General features: G+C 45.3%; 3 protein-coding genes across 5 annotated transcripts; all 3 read right to left on the bottom strand.

The window, feature by feature from the left end:
- Positions 1–1,245: 1,245 nt before the first annotated feature.
- LOC118422009 (tyrosine-protein kinase receptor Tie-1-like) lies at positions 1,246–4,096 on the bottom strand. Its single transcript, XM_035829512.1, has one exon. The coding sequence runs from the start codon at positions 4,094–4,096 to the stop codon at positions 1,271–1,273; it is 2,826 nt and encodes a 941-aa protein (XP_035685405.1). The 3' UTR covers positions 1,246–1,270.
- Positions 4,097–6,231: 2,135 nt separating this feature from the next.
- Positions 6,232–9,029, bottom strand: LOC118422008. The gene is made up of 2 exons (XM_035829511.1): positions 6,873–9,029; positions 6,232–6,769 (listed from the first exon to the last, which is right to left on the bottom strand). Exons 1-2 carry the CDS (start codon positions 9,023–9,025, stop codon positions 6,232–6,234), a joined length of 2,691 nt encoding a protein of 896 aa, XP_035685404.1. The 5' UTR covers positions 9,026–9,029.
- A 1,053-nt stretch (positions 9,030–10,082) lies between these two features.
- On the bottom strand, positions 10,083–20,860 carry LOC118420713 (sulfotransferase family cytosolic 1B member 1-like). 3 transcript variants are annotated; one of them, XM_035827666.1, is made up of 7 exons: positions 20,207–20,860; positions 19,337–19,475; positions 18,993–19,213; positions 17,410–17,551; positions 16,794–16,888; positions 16,174–16,330; positions 10,091–10,370 (listed from the first exon to the last, which is right to left on the bottom strand). In XM_035827666.1, exons 2-7 carry the CDS (start codon positions 19,467–19,469, stop codon positions 10,261–10,263), a joined length of 858 nt encoding a protein of 285 aa, XP_035683559.1. In that variant the 5' UTR covers positions 19,470–19,475; positions 20,207–20,860; the 3' UTR covers positions 10,091–10,260. The 3 variants fall into 3 exon arrangements, with proteins under 3 accessions (XP_035683560.1, XP_035683559.1, XP_035683558.1); XM_035827665.1 differs by lacking the exon at positions 10,091–10,370 and adding an exon at positions 15,414–15,650 and having other exon boundaries at positions 20,207–20,857; XM_035827667.1 differs by lacking the exons at positions 16,174–16,330; positions 16,794–16,888; positions 17,410–17,551; ... (1 more) ...; positions 19,337–19,475; positions 20,207–20,860 and adding exons at positions 10,856–11,012; positions 11,513–11,607; positions 12,269–12,410; positions 13,781–14,001; positions 14,756–15,073 and having other exon boundaries at positions 10,083–10,370.
- Between the last annotated feature and the right edge of the window lie 1,025 nt (positions 20,861–21,885).

Raw genomic sequence — 21,885 nt, 5'->3', positions numbered from 1 at the left:
AACAAACTGGTATTTGACATCTAACATGTGACCCTTTTCTGCCTATAACGTTACGGAACAAGTTCAGCATGTTCCCCTATACCTGACCGCCAGAGCGACCGGAAGCAGAACCGCGGACCCAACAATGTTTCTTCCAATTGTGACCGATTTTTAGCAGTCAAAGGGGCTGGTGAGCGACTTGTGGAGACTGGTCCGTACATAGCGACGGCCAAGCTTACAAAAAATATGATACTTGGATACTTTATACAGCCCAATAGCTTTCTTACGTTACTTTGTACGTAGCTAATCTTCCTGTACTTTAAGACGTTAAAACAGGACGTACAAATTATATACAAACATTCTTTAATGACGTAAGTCAATCATATATATATCAATTCTTTATGACACGAGGTTTATTGTTTACGTCATCTAGTTTACAATTAAAACAGTCGTAAGAAATGACAACCATTTATATCCAGATGTGTAAATTCTTAAGATGCAAAACACTTCAACAACACATGTACTAAATACTAGAGTACAAGACTGTTGGAGCATTTTGGACATGGTACATAAATACATGTGCGAACATGTTTGATCATGTTTGAACATGTTTGATCACGTCGACCTCCTCCTACATAAAAAAACGTCGAGCATACTAAAATGCGTTCTAAATACTAGCCATTATGGTCCCTCTGATAAAACCACTATAATACCTAAATTATGCACATATCTCATACCTTCATGAATGATGTTTGGAAATTTCATTGATATAACATTTCGTTATGGTAAAGATGTTCTAACAATGTATAACCTGTAAAAGTTACGTAAAGTAAATACGTATAGGGAGTAACGGCTTAGGCCGAAGATGTATCAAGGTTAAATAAAGGTCTTAAAAAATAGGCTTCCAAAAAAACTGAGGTCTAATTGACAATTTTCAAAGTTTGCTACTATGAACACAAAGACAAATTCAAATTGAGGTACTCTGAATAACATCTGTCTCCGAAAGGTTTGAATGCGCGAACAAAATTCCTACTTATTCAGATATTTGATATAATAAAATGGTCGTAAAACAATCAACAAACTACGTCGATGTACGTTAGACATCCAGGTAATAAGATACGCCAAAAAGTAGTTACTCAAGCAAGCAAAATCATACCCAGTTGCTTGAGTAACAACTTTTTTGCAATAAACAAACTAGATCAACATCTTGGTATTTAGACCCACATGGCTTGCACATAGAAAATTTCCTTTTGCGAGCAATTCTACTTTGCATCGTTATTCAAGCCAGGATTTAATTATCCACAGCCAGAAGTGGGTCCAACTCTTTGCCACATCCCGTCAGCCTCTGCTCCAGTTCTGCCGGCTCTGGTCTTGCCGACGGCTCCTCCCGCCAACACGACTTCATGACGTCATACAGCTTGTCCGGACATCCGGGCGGCCTGTCCAGACGGACCCCCTGCCTCAGGAGCCCCACCAACTTGGGACAGCTCAGTTGGCGCTGGCGCTGGTAGCTGGGCTCCTCCCCGAAGGTGGCGATCTCCCACAGCAGCACGCCGAACGACCACGTGTCGCTCTCGCACGTGAACTCGCGAGACTCCAGCGACTCCAGAGCCATCCACTTCAGGGGCAGGAGTTCGTCGACGTCGTCATTGACTGCGGGCACGTAGGTAGTCTCGGTGTAGATGTCGTGGGCCAGACCGAAGTCAGCAAGTTTGGCCACGTCATCGCCGCTGACCAGGACGTTTCGGGCGGCCACGTCCCCGTGAGCGATACGCAGACGTCGGAGCTCCTCCAGGGCACGGGATATCTGGACGGCATAGCGGACAAACCTGCCAAGAGGATGGTTCTGCCGAGGTTGTTTTAGAATGAGCAAAAGTTCTCCTTTTGCAGCGAATTCCAACAGAATACACTTTGGTGTGGATATCGTGACGACCCCAAAGAGCTTGACGATGTTGGGATGTCCGCCATTTTCTTCCTCACCGTTTTTGTGCACGGCTATCAGCGCGGCGACTTCCCGGCAGAAGGCTCGGTAGCACCGCCTGTCCTCCATGCGGACGGACTTGACCGCCACCGTGACGTCACCGTCAGCCGTACGAAGCCGTCCTCTTCTGATCTGTGCGAACGCGCCCAGCCCGACCAGTTCGTCCAAAGTCAGATCGTCGGCGTTCCTCTCCCACCGGTTGAGCCAGCCGGGCTGCAAACTCTGCGCCAGGTCTTCTTCCATGTTTCTCAGCTCCAGTACAACCATGGTCTCCTCTAGATTGTTTTCATGTTCCGCTCGTCTAGCTTTCTTCCGTTTATAGACTATAAACAAAACTAGTGCAGCGACTAGCAGAGTCAGTACCAGGGGTGTGGCAATCTGGAGAGACACCGGGAATGTGTATGTGTATGTGTCCGTTTTGATGTCGCCACACCTCGTACCAGTCCAGGGTGGCACGCAGGCGCAGGTTCCATCCACGTTGTGACACGTGGCGTTGTTCTTACAGGCACAAACATGCCGACATTTCCATCCGTACAGACCTGCGGGGCAGGGCCTGCTGCAGTTACTGCCGAACCAGCCTTCCGTGCAGTTACACCGGCCGTCGGTAGGGGAGCAGGTGGCGTCATGCTGACACCGACACCGTCTGCTGCAACCCTGTCCGTAGGTGCCAACTGGGCAGGAGGTCTGACACGTGTTTCCTGTCCATCCCGGCGGGCACACACAGCCGGCCCACCGGTCACAGCTGCCACCATGGCTACAGACGCACTCCTCTTCGCACGTTTCACCCGTTTTTCTGGGAGGACAAGCCACGGCCTGAAGCTCATAACTTGCGTTAATGGCAGTCCCGTCTGCCGTTAACACAGTACAGGTGTAGGTACCGTTGTGTTCGGACTGTATGTTGTGGATCCTTACACGATCTTCCTGAGCGCCCTGCAGCCACTTTTCCGTTTTATTAGGAAATGTCCACATCATCCTGTCAGCAGCCAGATGGAAAACCTTGCAGTGCAGCGTTACAGAGCCAGTGATGTGAATCCGTGTCGAGTCGCCAGGGGTCGCGATGATGACCACTGTACTGTGAGGTATGTCGCAGACGACACCCTGCCATCCAGGCTGACACTTGCAGGCCCCGTTCAGCCCATGGCAGCGGGCACCGTTCTCACAGGTGCAGTTCTGGTCACAAAACACGCCGTACTTGTTAGAGGGACATCCGACTGGCTTGAAATCAAATTCTAAACGTACAGGTATTGTTTTCTGATGCATATCATTTATAAAAACAGAGATTGAGATATCTTCTGGTAGCTTGCACGTAAAATGGTTTTTGATGTTGGAAGAAAGCACGAATGAACCGGCCAGTATAAAGTATCCCCCAGTTTCAGGAATGGGCCCCAGATAACATTTGCGGGAATTCTTTGCCTCTGGGTTAAATCCGGACCACCTTTTAAATATTTCGAATTGGACGACGGATGCCACGCCTGCCGAACTAACACATTGCACGCATTGTTCTACTAGGGAGTCCGAGAGCGATTGAGCGGTTATGGTGTCATAAGAATTGAATGGCTCCCATATCACCTGCACCAGACAATTCTCGTTATCGGTGAAAAAAATATACTGCTCTGAAATCGAAAATGGGTCCCTTTCTTTTTCGTAATGAATGTATTTTGAGACAAATACCTCTCCTACATCCATTGCAATACCCTCGGCTGTCAATTTCATATCTAGGTTCAAATCGCCTGACTTCCCCGGACCATTCCGAGTCGGCATTTCGCACGTGTCGTTGTAAACAGGCGGGTATCCCTCCACGTCTTGGACTTGTACATCAACATACAGCTGCTCGGGGTTTCCGAAGGACTTAGTGACGTTTACCGTCAGGTTATAGCTCGGGTCGACGTTATAATCTAACGGACGCGCCACTTGGATCACACAGTTGGTCACAAGGAAGCGTCTGTTCTTGTCTCCGGCGACAATTTCACATCTTACTTCCTCCCGACCTTCCCCTATGGCCGGCCGTACACTGGTGACGGTTTTCCCCGCGTGAGCGTTTTCTGGGACGTTTGCTGAGAACTGTAGCGTTCCCTGGACACTGTCGGAGACGGCCAGGCAGGTCAAGAGAATGAAAAATGCCACGTTGTGGTCCATGCTGAATATTTAAGGCTCTTCTGCTCGGTTTTAGCCGGAGGGAGAACCTGTTTAACCGGTTTATTCGGGGACGGCTGCGCTTACCTTGATCGCCTTGTTTATTGACAGGTGACATTTGAGCTTATGCTTACGTTACGTACCAAGATCGGTATTTTCCGTACCTGACTGCCGGGGGAGGGGGGGGGGGGGGGGGTATAAGTAAAACCGAGGACCCACCAATGGTCCGTCCATTTGTGACCTATTTTCACCACTATCAAATGGGGAAGGACTGATAAAGACTGATTCGCACATAGCGACCACACTCCTTACAAAAACAGGCTTTCATGACGAGACTCATGCAATCGTTGTTCTGTTTTGAAGAAGGCAGGTAGGGGAATGGTAGGGCCCAGAGAAGTCAAATGTGACAAAAACAAGGTATTAGGTTACGACTGGAGACATGTACAAAGAGCTTTCAGGTTGACCGAGCGGCTGAACTACTGCAGTGCTTTTGAAAAAAAATCTGTCATTTTCGCCTCTACAAAAAGGCGTATTATTTGGTAGCTAGCTGACCAGTACATTATATTTGCCTCTCATGTGTTCCTTATCCCTGTTTTAAGATTAGGGAGTACTGTTGAAGATAAAGCCGCCATTTGAGAGGCACAATGTTAAGACGTATCGACTATATACTTTACAAATGATAGATAAACTCAACTACTTTCTGGGGGCGATAATCCTCACTGTGTACAAGTAGGCAAATATGTCCACGATTGTTTGTACCGTAGAACCAATAGTATAAATGACATGCTAGACCCTTTATGTTGATGTATTCACACCTATAGATATCCATATATATGTGTTTAGTTGTACTGTAAGTAGTTGTTATACATGTCGACCTTACGAAAGTCGCTGCACTTTAGTCGTGTCAATAAAGATTGTTTTGTCGAATAGATGTTTAGAAAAAATGCAAAAGTCTCGGTTTGATCTCCTGATTGCAAGACGAAAGCGTTGTATATATCAAATCGATGTCCTGTCCAATGAAACTGGTACATACATTTGTATTTGACAGCTGTCATTTGAACCGTCTACTGCTTATAACGTTACGTAACAAGTTCAGCGTGTTTCGCATACCTGACTGCCAGAGCGAGAAGAAGCAGAACCGCGGGGCCACCAATGGTTCTTCCAATTGTGACTGATCTTCACACTCAAAGGGACTGAGGAGCGACTTGTGGAGACTGGATCGATCGTACATGGCGACGGCCAAGCTTACAAAAACTATGATACTTGGATATTTTATACAGCCCAAAAGCTTTCATACATTAACTTGTACGTAGCCAATCTTCCTGTACTTTAAGACGTTAAAAACAGGACGTAGAAACTACATGCAAGCATTCTTTAATGACGTGAGTCAATCAATTGTTATTGACACCACGTTTATTGTTTGTTTTATGTCATCTGGTTTACAAACAAAACAGTAAAAATGGCCAACGTTCATTTCTAGATAGCTAACAATGTACATTCTCTAGAAACAAAACACTTCAGAAACACATATACTAAATAATAGAGTGCAAGACTGTTGCAGCATTTTGGACATGGTACATAAAAAAGCGTCGAGCATACTAATATGTCTAACACATGCGTACTAACCGTTATGGTCCCTCTGATAAACTGTCTATAATACCTAAAATATGCACATATCTCATACATTAATGAATGATGATTGCAAAATTCATCGATATAACATTTCGTTATGGCAAATATGTTCTAACAATGTATAATCTGTAAAAGTTACGTAAAGTAACATACGTATACGGAGTAACGGCTTAGGCCGAAAATGTATCAAGGTTGAATAAAGGTAAAATAAAATCTTTAAAAATACGAAGCTCTAATTAACAATATTCAAAGTTTTCTACAATGAACACACAGACAGATTCTAATGTAGGTACCCTGATTAACATCTGTCTCCGAAAGGCTTGAATGCACGAAAAAAACTTCCTACTTATTCAGATATTTGATATAATGAAAGGGTCGAAAAACAATAAACAAACTAGATCAATATCTCGGTATTTCGACCCACAAGCAGGCTTTAAATTTGTTTGCATAATCAAAAATTCATATTGCAAGCTGCCCTACTTTACATTTGTTATCCACACAAGGATCTAAATATCCACAGCCAGAAGTGGGTCCAACTCTTGGCAACATTCCGTCAGCTTCTGCTCCAGTTCTGCCGGCTCTGGTCTTGCCGACGGCTCCTCCCGCCAACACGACTTCATGACGTCATAAAGCTTGTCCGGACATCCGGGCGGCCTGTCCAGACGGACCCCCTGCCTCAGGAGCCCCACCAACTTGGGACAACTCAGTTGGCGCTGGCGCTGGTAGCTGGGCTCCTCCCCGAAGGCGGCGATCTCCCACAACAGCACGCCGAACGACCACGTGTCGCTCTCGCACGTGAACTCGCGAGACTCCAGCGACTCCAGAGCCATCCACTTCATGGGCTGGAGTTCGTCGACGTCGTTATTTACTGCGGACACGTAGGTAGTCTCGGTGTACACGTCATGGGCCAGACCGAAGTCAGCAAGTTTGGCCACGTCATCGCCGCTGACCAGGACGTTTCGGGCGGCAACGTCACCGTGAGCGATACGCAGACGTCGGAGCTCGTCCAGGGCATGAGATATCTGGACGGCATAACGGACAAACCTGCCAAGAGGACCGTTCTGCTGAGGTTGTTTTAGAATGAGCAAAAGTTCGCCTTGGCAGCAAATTCCAAGAGAATACACTTCGGTGTGGACATCGTGAGGACCGCAAAGAGCTTGACGATGTTGGGATGTCCCCCGTTTTTCTTCCTCCCTGGTTTTCGTGCACGGCTATCAGCGGGGCGACTTCCCGGCAGAAGGCTCGGTAGCACCGCCTGTCCTCTATGCGGACGGACTTGACCGCCACCGTGACGTCAGCGTCAGCCGTTCGAAGCCGTCCTTTCCTGATCTGTGCGGACGCGCCCAGCCCGACCAGTTCGTTCAGAGTCAGATCGTCGGCGTTCCTCTCCCACCGGTTGAGCCAGCCGGGCTGCAAACTCTGTGCCAGGTCGTCTTCCATGTTTCTCAGCTCTAGAAGAACTCTGGTTTCCTCTAAAGGCTCTTCTTGTGCCCCATGTTTAGCCTTCTGTCGTTTGTAGAGTATTAGCAATACTAGTGCAGCAACAAGCAGAGTCAGTACCAGGGGTATGACAATCTGGAGTGTGTATGTGTCCGTTTCGATGACGTCACAGAACTTACCAGTCCAGGGTGGCACGCAGGCGCAGGTTCCGTCCACGTTGTTACACTTGGCATTGTTCTTACAGGCACAAGCATGCCAACATTTCCATCCGTACCGACCTGCGGGGCAGGGCCTGCTGCAGTTACTGCCGAACCAGCCTTCCGTGCAGTTACACCGGCCGTCGGTAAGGAAGCAGGTGGCGTCATGCTGACACCGACACCGCCTGCTGCAACCCTGTCCGTAGGTGCCAACTGGGCAGGAGGTCTGACACGTGGTTCCTGTCCATCCCGGCGGACACACACAGCCGGCCCACCTGTCACAGCTGCCGCCATGGCTACAGACGCACTCCTCTTCGCACGATTCACCCGTTTTTCCGGGAGGACAAGCGACGGTCTGAAGCTCATAACTTGCGTTAATGGCCGCCCCATCTTCCGTTAACACAGTACAGGTGTAGGTACCGTTGTGTTCGGACTGTATGTTTTGGATCCTTACACGATCTTCCTGAGCGCCCTGCAGCCACTTTTCCGTTTTATTAGGAAATGTCCACATCATCCTGTCAGCAGTCAGATGGAAAACCTTGCAGTGCAACGTAACAGTGCCGGAGATGTAAATCCGTCGTGAGTCGCCAGGGGTCTCGATGATGACCACTGTACTGTAAGGTATGTCGCAGACGACACCCTGCCATCCAGGCTGACACTTGCAGGCCCCGTTCAGCCCATGACAGCGGGCACCGTTCTCACAGGTGCAGTTCTGGTCACACAACACGCCGTACTTGTTAGGGGGACATCCGACTGGCTGGGCATCAAACTCTACAAGTAGAGGTATTATGTCACGACCGTTGCCATGTGGAATTAAGGAGACCGAGATATTGTCTGGCAGGTCGCATGTGAAAAGATTCCTTTTCATGGATGAAATCGTCAACGAACCACCAAATATAAATTGTCTATCAGTTTGAGGAATAGGCCCTGTGTAACAGCTGCCAGACGAACTGGGAGTAAAGCCTGTAGAACTGTGCAATACTTCAAATTGGAGGACGGATGCCCCATCTGTTGATCCAGAACAGTTCAAGCACGGTCGTTCTATCGACGTACTCCACAACGAATTAATAAAAGTGATATCATCGCCATTCATGGGCTTCCATACAAACTGCACTAGACAATTATTGTTATCCGAGTATACTCTTGTTGAAACCTGGTCCTTAACACTATTGGGATTGTAATAAAAGTGATTCGAGAAAAACACCTCTCCAATATTCATTGACATGCCCTTGACTGTCCATTTCATATCGACGTTCAAATCGCCTGAATTCCCCCATGCTGTTCGAGTCGGCATTTCGCACGTGTCGTTGTAAACAGGCGGGTATCCCTCCACGTCTTGGACTTGTACATCAACATACAGCTGCTCGGGGTTTCCGGAGGACCCGGTGACGTTTACCGTGAGGTTGTAGCTCGGGTCGACGCTGTAATCCAACGGACGCGCCACTTGGATCACGCAGTCGGTCACAAGGAAGCGTCTGTTCTTGTCTCCGGCGACGATTTTACATATCACTTCCTCCCTACCTTCCCCTTTGGCCGACCGAACACTGGTGACGGTTTCCCCAACATGAGCGTTCTCTGGAACCTTCGTTGACAACTGTAGCGTCCCCTGGACTCTGTCGGAGACTACCAAGACGTAGACGGTCAAGAGAACGAAAAATTTCATGTTTCTGTCCTTGTCGACTGCTTTAGGCTCTAACCTGGGGTGTTAGCATGGTAAGCATACCGTCCTCTCCAAACAAACAGGTTTTTGTTGAACAGCTGAAAATAGAACCTAAGCCTGCTTATATCGTTACGTAACAGGATCGGTATGTTCCTTACCTGAATGCCAGAGGGGACGAGAAACAGAACAGTGGGCGCAACGATAGTTTGTCCACTTGTGACCGGTTTTCACCACTACAACTTGCCCGAGGAGGGACCTGTGGAAACTGATTGTTTAATAGCGACGGCAAAAATCATCAAAACAGGCATTCATGACGAGACTCACACAATCATTGTTGTGTTTTGAAGAAACCACCCTTTACAGGTAGGGGAATGGTAAGGCCCAAAGAAGTCAGATGTGACAAAAACAAGGTTACGTCTGGAGACAAAGAGCTTGCAGGTTGACCGAGCGGCTGAGTCAAGAACTAAAGCAGTGCTTTTGAAAAAAGCTCCCATCTTCGCCTCTACGAATAGGTGTATTATTTGGTGGCTAGCTGACCAGCACATTATAATTGCCTCTCATGTATTCCTTATCCGTGTTTTCAGATGAAGGAGTCATCTTACTTCCTCCTTCTCTTCCCCTATGGCCGACCGAACACCGGTGACGGTTTACCCAACATGAGCGTTTTCTGGGACGTTCGCGTTCACTGTAGCGTTCCCTGGACTCTGTCGGAGACGACCAGGCAGGTCAGCAGTACAAAAAGTCCCTTGTTGTTGTCCATGTTGAATGTTTTTGGCTTGTCTGATTGAATCTACAGTACCTATAGCCCGGAGGGATAGCCAGACCCAGTGTAGTAAGTCAACGTTCTCTCCAAACAAACCGGTTTTTGACAGCTGACATTTGAATCATTTGGATGATTACGTCACGGCATGTTCCGTACTTGACTGCCAGAGGGTACCAAAAACAGAACTGCGTACCCTTCTGTGACTGACTTTTACCACTCAAACTGGCTGAAGAGGGCCTAGGGACTTGTCGAGACTGTGTCGTTCATAGCGAAGGCAAACATTATCAAAACACGCTTTCATGACTCAATCACTTGTTTTTCACACCAAGTTTATTGTTTGTTTGATGTCATTTGGTTTACAAACAAACCAATCACAGAAAATCATTTTTCTTCGTATTCGGACTCAAAACCTTCAGATTCGACGTTAAGAACCCTGACCACAAGACAACCTTGCTACCCTAACTCAAATATTATTTTATTCAAACTCAAAATTAAGGCCTGTCCCGCATAATTTCCTCTCACACCACGAGTCAAATGCTTTACTCTCGTCTGGACTCAACATGTTCTTCCAGTCTCCGGCAATGCCTGTAAGTGCAATGTAGAATAAAAAAGTAATTGACATTACTGTTCTGTTGAGGAACCTATAAAACAGGAGCACATTTATGCATATTAGATAAGACTATGAACAGTAACAGCCAGAGACGAGAATAAGAGTAACTTGTAATTAATGATCATTAAGTTCACTTCTAAGGTCCTTGCCACCTTTTTGTGTCAGTCTTCACTGTCTGCAGAGGCACTTCCCCCTCTGCTATTACTGTTCTACAACAAGAATGACCAGATGAGCATTTGTATACAATTAAACCTACCTATTAAGCTATACATAACGCGGACATTTTTTGGCAGCCTGTGCGTATGCTCTGGGTTAGCTCTTTGTCTTAGCTATGGTGGAAAACAGTTTCATGTTGACACAACGCCCAAGCAAAACCCTTGAATGTGGATGGGACGTCCCTTGAAACCCATTTACTTGACAATGAACGTAGAACTTGTCATAGTTTATCACACACACACACCTTTCCTGGGAATGATCCTTTTCGTCGGCCACTGGGATCTGCTAAAGTCTTGCTTCATCCTGTCAAACGTTGACTCTTCTGCTATGGCGGCGATGGCTGCTCCATCCAGGGTGATGTCTAGGAAGGTAGCAATGGTCTGCACAGAACCCGGGAGGTCCTGAGGGTACACAAAAACATTAGGCATCAGAATAGGAGCTGAGGTCATCTACTTTGTCATATATATGGCCTCCTTCAGTCAATATTGACCATGGTAAAATCCTAATTTTACGTAAAATCCTACGTTGTTAAGAGACATGGTAAGACCATTCATCCGACACAAAGACAAATTTTGACGTCAGACGGCGGACGGTATCGACTTTCTGACACGTTTATAGTAGGTTGAATCAACCCATGACGTCATGTTACTTATGCATGCCTGAACTGAATGAAAGGAATACTAGAGGAAGACAAAAGTTTACGAAGAAACTAAACTAACTTGGAAAATAGTTCAATGGTCACGTCTGCTGTAATCCTACGGAACACCAAAGTGTTTGTCTAAAGTCGCATTGTGTGTATCCTTTTTTTGCATTGGATAAAATTTTGAAGTCCTCGCGCCAACCTGTCTCTCGTAAGAGCAATAGTAAATAAGCTACACTTTAGTTTCAGACTATACCACACCTTTTTCATGTCCTCGTACTTGAGGAAGAGGAAATGAAGATCGTCCCGCATCTGCCACCAGCCCAACACGTGGTCACAGAAGTCTCCGTACTGAACTGTTGCACAAAGTAAATTAACATACAGGTTCCGCGCCGTAGGAAGGAGCTGAGATGCCCATTACCAAATATCATCAAAACTCGAGTTTTGACTCCGTCCACAGCCACTCTACCATAGCACGACGGAAAACATATAACCTTCTTTGTGCCATACATAAATGTCGTGGAATAGTTTTTAAGTCCTCCACTGTTCAGTAATGTGTTTATACATACACCCTATCGACCGTGATCACGACACAGGTATGACATAAATATAGAATACAACACGGTGTATTCCGTAAGACCCTGAGTACCAGCCCGACCGCGGGTAGGATCGGTTTAAGGGCGTAGAGCGATCCGACTGGCGGGAAGGGACCGGGGTTGATGCGGAATATACCGTGTTGTGTTTTATTTATGTCATGCCCATCGGATAAAACAAACACATTTCAATGCAAAATTCACCATACGTTGAGGTAATTCTGTTTCCTCAAACAAACAAAAACTGTAACAAAATTAATTCCAACATCTGAATCCGGTATTAAAATGTTTGCTAGCGCGTCACTCGAAGTGCGTTCAAACAAGGCCATATAGGCCCGTGTAATAACCAAAGTTATCGCACGGTCCGGAACACCCAAATCGAACGTTATCGCGGCCCAGGTATGACATAAACAATATTACTGACTTTGTCCGCCCACAAAAGCCCGAGCGAACTCCTCCCAGGCCGGAGGTTCTCCCAGGCCCAGCAGCGGACAGAGTTTGTTGCTGAAGTGGTAATATGACACCGCGGAGTCCTTCGGGTTTCTCATCATCACCAGCACTTTTACCTGCCATGGGGACAAGAGCATAGGGTAATTTATCCTTAGTTTTTCAAGTATGAGTATAACTACTGCATTAAGTTAACCCTATTCAGAGCGGGCTTTTTTGGTCATCCCTGGACCGGGGGGGGGGCTTTTGAGGCCCTCCACTTCTAAGTCCTATAACTCTAAAACGACGTGCCGTAGGGCCACCAAATTTTCAGGACATGATTTCGACATAATATCTAACAAGTATGTGACGTTTGACGTTACGTTGACGTAAGATGACGTAATTATGACGTCATCAATTTGATTACATTGGCCAAACCCATGAAAAATGGGTATTCTCAGAAAACTTCAAGTTATGCTGCAAAAATGTAACAACAAGTGCAGATAACAGAATAATAATGTTTATTACGACTTGCGTTGCCAATAGCAACATCAATGACGTCAATATGACGTCATAAAATGACGTCATGTACGTCTAAGATACGAGTTGGGCTCCGCCATATTATATCCATCACCTTGAATTTTTAAAAATACTTTTTTTGCAACAAATAATCACAAAGGGCAATGGCAATAGACTAAATTCATTCATTTAGATGGTTTTTGATGAAAAAATACCAGGTAGTTACAAATTTTAAGGGATAATTAGCTTGTTATTCTTGATCTGGCCATTCGGTCCGCCATCTTGGATTTTGGGCTGATGACGTCATCAAATTAGCATAATTTATGCATATATAATTATGAAAGATATGCTGAATAATATAAGATTTTATTTATGTAACAAAATTGCAGTAATATAGCAAATAAATGTGAAAAATACATAGTTAGAATCAAAAATTGTGATTTTTGGCAAAACTGCCTGTCAACAAACGGTTGCCATGGCAACAAGAAAAAATGGAAAATTTGTCAAACTTCGTAAAATTGTTGCCAACAATATTTTAGGAAAACTCACCAAATTTGGTGGCTCTAGCGTAAGCCGTTCTGGCGTTATAGGACATCGAAGTTAGCGCGGGCCTCAAAAGCCCCCCCCCCGGTCTGAATAGGGTTAAAAAGTTAAAGTTTCCCGTACATCTGTGCAGATGCTTAGGGGTGTAGCCCATCTCCATTTCTAGTAGCCCTTGGGCCACACATTTGTGCAAGTCAAGTTAGTGACTACAGTAGGGGGCTGGTCCGCTGGTAGTGATGTGTGTTTGACTTCCATACTCTTCCTCATTAGTGCTGAGTGCTAAGCAGAGAAAGTAGAATGTACCATTTTAAAATTCTTTGGTATGACTCGGCTGGGGATCGAACTCACGACCTACCGAATGCAAGGCATCAAGAATATTCAACTTACTCGGCCATTGCACCGGCGTTAAGTCCATGTGGGCAAAAACATACAGATACCATGGCCCCACCTTGTTCTGCGGCTTGGACACCCCCCGCGGTGCGAAGCGGATCGGGAGGTGAGTCTTGAAGATGCGGGGGGAGGACCTGGCAGCGAGTGTGACGTAACCAGGCTGTTCGGCCATCTTTAGAGTCAGTTCCATCGGTCCTGACAACAGAGTATCCACCGGCTCCTCTGTCCTACCCGCCGCTCTCAGCAGCTTACAGATGATCACCATAAGCCAGTTCGACCCTTGAACAAAGTGATTTGTTCATTCACATTAATTAACCACATTTTAGTAGCCGGTGTACATGTTAATAGTGTAACGCTATCACATAGCCGAAGATAGTATCGCGTAGCCTGAGAACCATCCTCCGTAGTGACCGCTAGCTCGCAAACGAAAGGATTGAGCCAGCGGTCACTACGGAGGATGGTACTCAGGCTGAGTTAAGCGACCTTCTCCAGACCATAGTTGGGAGTTGGTACCGGTGATGAGCAAGGACATCTGTGGTTGGGAGCTGACAGGATCAGGCATAACCTACGGCTCTTAATTGTTTCTATAACCGCAACGGCTCTTTGATTGTTGTTATTGGGTGAGCCGACTATTTTCTCATTGCAGACAGGGGCTGAATTGCGAGGAGCTTACAGTTGGTGGGGCTAAATCGCAAGGGTCTGGAGCGGAGTAGCTTCAATAGGACAGTAATTGGTGCGGCCACGGGACTGTAAGTTTTTAACCACTCACACCGGCAAGGACCCCTATTATTTTCGATAAGTGTGATCTTTAACATGCTGGAGGTGTGGCTCTCTTCAAACACCGGAGCTACATTTAACGACCTATCCGAGGGACGGCCCTAACCGGAGCGAGAACTGCTTAAGTGCACAGGCTGACAGGTCCAAGGGTGTCTCTTAAAATCATATAGCATGTGCATTCCTGCGACAGGGGCCTAAGGTGTGCATGAAAAGCTCTCTAATGAATATCATCAACAGGCGTGCCCTAACTGCTCACCTGCCTTCGGGTAGCTTACCACAACAATGTCGTCATCGCGGATCTGAAAGTCGGGTAAGGCCTCCAGCGTCTCTCTGGTAGCACTGAAGGGAAAGTGCATATCCTGGTAGGTCCAGAACCTCGTTGCTGCCATACTGACCTGATTGTTTCATTCAGTTTATAGGACAACTATGCAAAGAAGTGGGGCACTAACTTTCCCCCGCGTGAGCGTTTTCTGGGACGTTCGCTGACAACAGTAGCGTTCCCTGGACACTGTCGAGGACGGCCAGGCAGGTCAAGAGGACGACAAATGCCTTCTTGTTGTTCATGTTGGATGTTTTAGGCTGGTCTTGATAGATCCACTTTAACTATAGCCCGGGGAGATAGCCAGACCCATCCTAGTAAGTCAACGTCCTCTCCGAACAAACCGGTTATTCACAGCTGACATTTGAACCTTTTGATGATGACGTTACGGCATGTTCCATACCTGACTGCCAGAGGGTACCAAAAACAGAACTGCGTACCCTTCTGTGACTGACTTTTACCACTCAAACTGGCTGAAGAGGGCCTAGGGACTTGTCGAGACTGTGTCGTTCATAGCGAAGGCAAACATTATCAAAACACGCTTTCATGACTCAATCACTTGTTTTTCACACCAAGTTTATTGTTTGTTTGACGTCATTTGGTTTACAAACAAACCAATCACAGAAAATCATTTTTCTTCGTATTCGGACTCAAAACCTTCAGATTCGACGTTAAGAACCCTGACCACAAGACAACCTTGCTACCTTAACTCAAATATTATTTTATTCAAACTCAAAATTAAGGCCTGTCCCACATAACTTCTTCTCACACCACGAGTCAAATGCTTTACTCTCGTCTGGACTTAACATGTTCTTCCAGTCTCCGGCAATGCCTGTGCAATGTAGAATAAAAAAGTACTAATTAATGTTACCGTTCTGTTGAGGAAACTGCAAAAGCAGGAACACATTTATGCCTATTAGATAAAGGTAGGAACAGGAACAGCCAGAAGCGAGAAGATCAGATGAGTACCTTGTAATTAAGGATCATTATATGCACTTCTAAAGGTCACGGCACCTCTTTGTGTCTGACTTCACTGTCTGCCGAGGCACTCTGTTACAATTTTACACAAAGAAAATGAGCCAAAAAATTAATTGCAAAACAATTTACTTCTAAAAAATAACCTGAACATGAATTGCCAGCCCGTGTGCTGTGTTTCTGTAATTTTAGAATCCAAAGAAAATACCTGAAATCAATAGTAATACCAAAGATATTAACTAATTATGAGAACTTGTTTTAGCTATGTTGGAAAACAGTTCAACTCTTCTATGTGGATTTAACGTCCTTTAATTTCAGTTACCTTAAATGAACATAGAACCGGTCATAGTTCGTCACTTTGAATTCACAAAAACTGGTACCTTTCCTGGGAAGGATCCTTCTTGTCGGCCACTGCGATGCACTAAAGTCTTGCTTCATCCTGTCAAACGTTGATTCTTCTGCTATGGCGGCGATGGCTGCTCCATCCAGGGTGATGTCTAGGAAGGTAGCAATGGTCTGCACAGAACTCAGGACGTCCTGAGAGTATGCAAAACATTAGGCATCAGAATGGGTGGTCATCTTCGTTGTTAAGACACACTGTGACGGTAAAAGGTTTTGAATCATTCATCCAACACGAAGAAAAGAAATCCAGGATAGAATTTTAACGCCATATGGGGAACGGTATCAACTTCCTGACACGTTTATGTTACGTTCAATCAACCCCTGACGTCACTTTTCTGGAAAGGCTCATGTCTTAAGTGAGTCACAAGAGGGAGACCAAAATTTATAAAGCATCTGAATTTTATTTAACCAACACCGGGAAAACAGTTAGGACTAAATTGACCCGTCTATTGCAGCTTCCGGGGCGTAGGAGACACGTGACTGCAGCAATGCTAAGGGACACCAAGGAGTTTGTCTAAATTCGCATTATTTGTATCCTATTTTTTTTGTATTGGATCAAGAAAGAATACGGTACACTTTAGTTTCAGACTTACGATACCTTTTTCATGTCCTCATACTTGAGGAACAGGAAATGGGGGTCGTCCCGCATCTGCCACCAGCCCAACACGTGGTCACAGAAGTCTCCGTACGAAACTGTATAAAAAAAGACAAAAATTCATACAGGTTCCGCTGCAGCAGCGTAGGCAAGGGCTATGATGTCTCTCGCTATTATGTCTTTTGTACCATGTATGTAAAGTTGTGTACATAGACTTATAAGACTCATTAGGACTTTAAGTGATGTCAACTATATCTCTTTTATAAACGCTGTCTGACCCTTGCCTCTTCCCTCATGGCCTCAATGAAAAGCGGCCTGCAGGCCGATTTGAGCTTTCATGAATAAACAAAGGTTCAAACAAATTAACTTGAACTTTGTCTTCACGACACCTACCAACATACCAAATGTTGTGAAATTCAAATTTGCTACAGTGGAGCACTTGGAGCACTCGAAGTGCGTCCAAATGATTTTAAGAAAGCCCTTGTGACAACAGCACAAGCCCGTGTTCTAACCCAAATTATCACCCGGTTCGGAACACCTGTATCAAACCACATCACAGCCAAGTTATGACATATACTCTATAACTATGATAAAGGTTATCGATTTGTTGATTACTGACTTTGTCCGCCCACAAAAGCCCGGGCGTACTCCTCCCAGGCCGGGGGTTCTCCCAGTCCCATCAGCGGACCGAGCTTCCTGCTGAAGTGGTAATATGACACCGCGGAGTCCTTCGGGTTTCTCATCATCACCAGCACTTTTACCTACCAAGGGAGCAAGAGCAATTTGGTAAGTATTTGAGCAGTCGATTGGTCGAAAACCGCATAGAATCAAACATGATATGAATATCTTTCTTTGACTTGCCCGACACAGCCGGAAAAAAGGTGGAGGATTGAACGTTCTTGTTCATGTTTACATGTATTGCGCCGCGTCTAATGGTAGTCCATGGCTAGTAGTCTATGGACGACTACTCACTTACTGAGCCGTCCCCAAGGAAAAACTTGTGGGAGGGGGGTAGCTGGGACTGACTAAAGCCCCGGTCACAAGAATCGTACGATTGACTGCGATGGAGGTTTTATGCGCGGCATAAGCGCAGTACGTCGTAAGTCGGGGAAGAATCGGAAGCAATGGTTTAAATATATGAAGCCGTGGTCACAAGGATCGTAGTGCATCGTACGATGAGGTCATTAGAGCGTATTTGCGTCAATCGCAGGTAAATCATAGTAAATCGGGGAGCCTCCTATGACGAAAATAGGACTGAAATGGATTTTGAACATGTTCAAAATTTCGCTATCGTCGTAAGATTTTATTTGCCCCCAAAGCAGACTTCATTACGGCAATTTTTGTCTACTGATGAGGTTTTAGATTTATGAATTTTTAGCATGTTGTGATGGTTTCAGTTTTCCCTGATATTGTCGATATTGACGAAAAGGGAAAATATATCAGTCGCAACTGCCACAATCGCAACCAGAGAACAGCGCGCCCCGCACAGGTGATGCAGACAATTGTTTGATCGCTTCATGCACGTGAGTTGATAATTAGATCAAATCTCAGCTCTCGTCGGTCTTGGGTCAGTTTACCATAATCGTAATAACCATGGGGACAACTCAAACATAAAGGCATGAGTCGGAAATATATATGATATAATGCTTATGATATGATTTTTGTATGATGGCATCTTTTTGTTGATAGCATATCATGATACAATATTCGAAAGAGCCTGACACGTTGAGCCGGCAAGCAGACCGAGATAACCATACCAGTACTCACGCTTGATTTGAACTTTTGCTTGTAATACTCTTGTTATCATAGTCTTTTTTAATTTATTTTTACAGTTAAAGATATTATAGGAAGGTATTCAACAGCTATGTCCACATTTTGTTGGTTAAAGAAGCACAAAAACGGTCAGACGGCTATACAGAAGAGACACAAGTGAAAAATCGTACGACGCTGGAAAAATTTTGAACATCATCCGATGCTCTGCGATGCTCTGCGATGGCTGATTTTGCTTACGATTTAGCTGCGATCCACTGTGATCATCGTGCGATAGGCGTAATATGCCATCGCAAGGACGTCGTACGATTCTTGTGACCGGGGCTTAAAGGAAGAGGGGAGGAAAGGATCGCTAACACATGTGATGGTTATGGCTATGGCATTACAAAAAACGTTCACAAAAACTATAGATATCAAATATCATCGCCCCACCCTGTTCTGCGGCTTGGACACCCCTCGTGGTGCGAAGCGGATCGGGAGGTGAGTCTTCAAGATGCGAGGGGAGGACTTGGCAGCGAGTGTGACGTAACCGGGCTGCTCGGCTGACGGGAGAGTCATCTCCAGCGGTCCTGTCAACAAACTGTCCACCGGCTCCTCCGTCCTACCCGCCGATCTCAGCAGCTTACAGATGATCTCCAGAAGCCAGTTCGACCCTTGTAAAAGACAGGAACCGCTCAGCACAAACTACTTTAGTGTACAGGGCTAATTAAGGAAGCTTTAAGGGCTTTGGCGATAGAGGCCAAAGCGTGTCCATGAAAAGCTGTCTAACGACTCACCTGCCTTTGGGAAGCTCACCACAACAATGTCGTCATCGCGGATCTGAAAGTCGGGTAAGGCCTCCAGCGTCTCCTTCGTAACATTGGAAGGAACGTTCGTTTCCTTGTAGGTCCAGAACACTGTAGCAGCCATGCTGACCTGGAAAACACACGCACACTGTCTATGTTAAAAGCTAAAAAGCGATCCCTACCTACCAAAATATTAATGCTGCAATACTTTGTATTTGAAGTTGGCGATGCGTTGTGTAAGCACGTACACCTTACACATGTGCAGTGTCAGGAATTCTGAGTAATATGTCAGTGGTGAAGGCTCTGACTGTAAACTATTGACTATTGTCTCGATTTGCATAACAATGTCCAGACATGTCTGTTTACGTCTCAGGGGCCTTCACCTTTAACAGATTACCCATAATTCCTATCGCTGCACATGCGTTCATAGAATGGTGAACGTGCTTATTGGGGCAGCGTGATACTGAATCTAAAAGCAGATTTAAGGTCCCCCCACGGTCTTGCGGCAACTAATTTGGAAGCGCCATCAAGCAGTCTGCCGTAGAACAGCAAGAGTGCATATAGTCATTCACACAAAACTGCCGTGCCTATAAATTATACTAGTGCTGTTTGGACAATATATGAAAGTAATGTTTAATACGTTGCATACGGCAGTCAAACATAATACATAGAAATAGCCACACGACTCAGTCTTTTGGAGCTTAGCAATACGTGAATCATAAGTGTACGATACCTGAAGGACAGTTACCTCTTCTGCCCCCCCCCCCTCCCCCCCCCCCCCCCAACTACTAGTAGTAGTGAGCTTAAGATAACTTGTGGTAAATGTAAAACCCCTTCCGTATAAAGTAGCGGTCGTCTTACCTTTCGTGGCGTAAAAAGTACTAGTAACAAGTAAAGGCAAATGGACCCGACCAGGCAAAGGGCTAGCTGCTGGACCTCCCGTTACAGTGTAGTAGAAAATATCGCCAGAATTGCTTCCGGGTCTGCCGCAGTGGTCAAAGGTTAACGTTCTGAAGTGCAAACAACTGAGATCATATGATCATTAGGTTTCTCTCTCAGTTGGCGTACCCTTGTTAAAATAAGACAGAAAGAGATAAATACAAAGTACAAAAAAAATACTATTGTGGGGTTACCATGCAATGGAATCTTTTAGGTTCGAATCCCAAGACCATGTAATTCCTAGCATTGATGGGTGCTACCATTCGTCCAGACAGAATTTTGTATCAGAACCCCTTTACATTGAATTGGGTCCGATTAGCGACTAAAATATTGTTTATATGATCCACCTAGTAAAAGTACGATTTGAAAGACGACAACACCCAAAATTCATAGAATATATTGTTATTTCTTCGTAATAAACGTAAAAAAACATAAACAATCCACGGGCTGTGCTAACAAAAATGCTGCTTGTTTGGTTCAAGCCATGCAGGCCAGGAGAGCCTGAAAGGCGGTTTACTTAGACCACAGCAAGTAAATTTTATGGATGACATCAGCGCGTGCATTAATTTTCGCCTGATTTCAGAAAAGAAACAAGAAGTTTTTCTTCTGCAGGGATGATCAACATGACGATAAAGTAGCAAAATGAGCAAATATATTGTGTTTGGCCTAATAATTATACTTGTAGAAGTGACACTTGCGAGGTACCCAGGACTGTAGTTGTAGAAATGAATGAAACTTATTGGATAGTTGTAAAAGTGACACCAATATGGAAGCTAAGAGTGTGGTTACTAACTTTGTTGGTGATGCCAGTCTACCACACTAGTGTCACTTTTACCACACCAATACATGTCTTAAGTACAGAAATGAATGCCTTGTTGGCTCTGATGCCATGTTTTGTCCCTTTAATTCTTTTTACAACAGTCATCACAACTTTATGGTGCCTATTTTGAAAATGTAGCTATCTTGTTTTTTTTCACCCATCTTGTTTTTTTTCCGCCCTATCGCACTATTTTTGCAGTCTGCTGAGGATGTCATCCATAAAATTTACTTGCTGTGGCATTATCCCGCTCTAATTTCAGTGGGCAATAGGATGAGATTTTGGCAATCAACATTGTTTTGATGACGTAATTCATGTGAACAGCACCTGACTAATTACACAGGCTCACCGTTTCCCCGTTTCTGTTAGGTACTTTCCTCAGATGCAGGAAATGCAGAGTCAAGATGATTCTGAATCAGTGGCAAAGGAACATGAAAATGAGAAAAAAGGTTAGAAAAATTTTGCTGTAAAAAGTTACCTTTACCCTTAACCTTCAACACCGGATCATGGCACAGTGTCAACAACATGTCAGCAACGCGTCCTGCATCACTCAGTCCACTTCTGTCCGAGACGGTCGTTGTTTCTGGAAAGCAACTGGTGCAAAGACTACTGCTACAGAACTCTTCGACAAGTGACAAAAGTGAGTCAAACTTTAAGTCTTTATTCTCCACCCTGTTCTACTGTCTCTTCTGGCATATTTCTTACAGTTTAGAAATGTTCTAACGCAGGGCAGCTTTTCAATGTGAAAAGCGATGTAAACATGGACCGCGAAATCTAAGATTTA

This window comes from Branchiostoma floridae, chromosome 8 (genome assembly GCF_000003815.2).
Source record: "Branchiostoma floridae strain S238N-H82 chromosome 8, Bfl_VNyyK, whole genome shotgun sequence".
Taxonomy (NCBI): Eukaryota; Metazoa; Chordata; class Leptocardii; order Amphioxiformes; family Branchiostomatidae; genus Branchiostoma; species Branchiostoma floridae.
Note: the sequence above shows the minus strand (reverse complement) of the source record. Positions and strands in the feature narration are given on the sequence as shown.

Coding starts and splice junctions, on each gene's coding strand:
- LOC118422009 (XM_035829512.1), bottom strand. CDS start 4,096: ATGGACCACAACGTGGCATTTTTCATTCTCTTGACCTGCCTGGCCGTC.
- LOC118422008 (XM_035829511.1), bottom strand. CDS start 9,025: ATGAAATTTTTCGTTCTCTTGACCGTCTACGTCTTGGTAGTCTCCGAC. Junction 6,770..6,872: donor ACATCGTCAAGCTCTTTGCG/GTCCTCACGATG, acceptor TCCTCTTGGCAG/GTTTGTCCGTTATGCCGTCC.
- LOC118420713 (XM_035827666.1), bottom strand. CDS start 19,469: ATGGCTGCTACAGTGTTCTGGACCTACAAGGAAACGAACGTTCCTTCC. Junction 19,214..19,336: donor GGTGAGCTTCCCAAAGGCAG/GTGAGTCGTTAG, acceptor GTCTTTTACAAG/GGTCGAACTGGCTTCTGGAG. Junction 16,331..16,793: donor AGTATGAGGACATGAAAAAG/GTATCGTAAGTC, acceptor GCATACTCTCAG/GACGTCCTGAGTTCTGTGCA.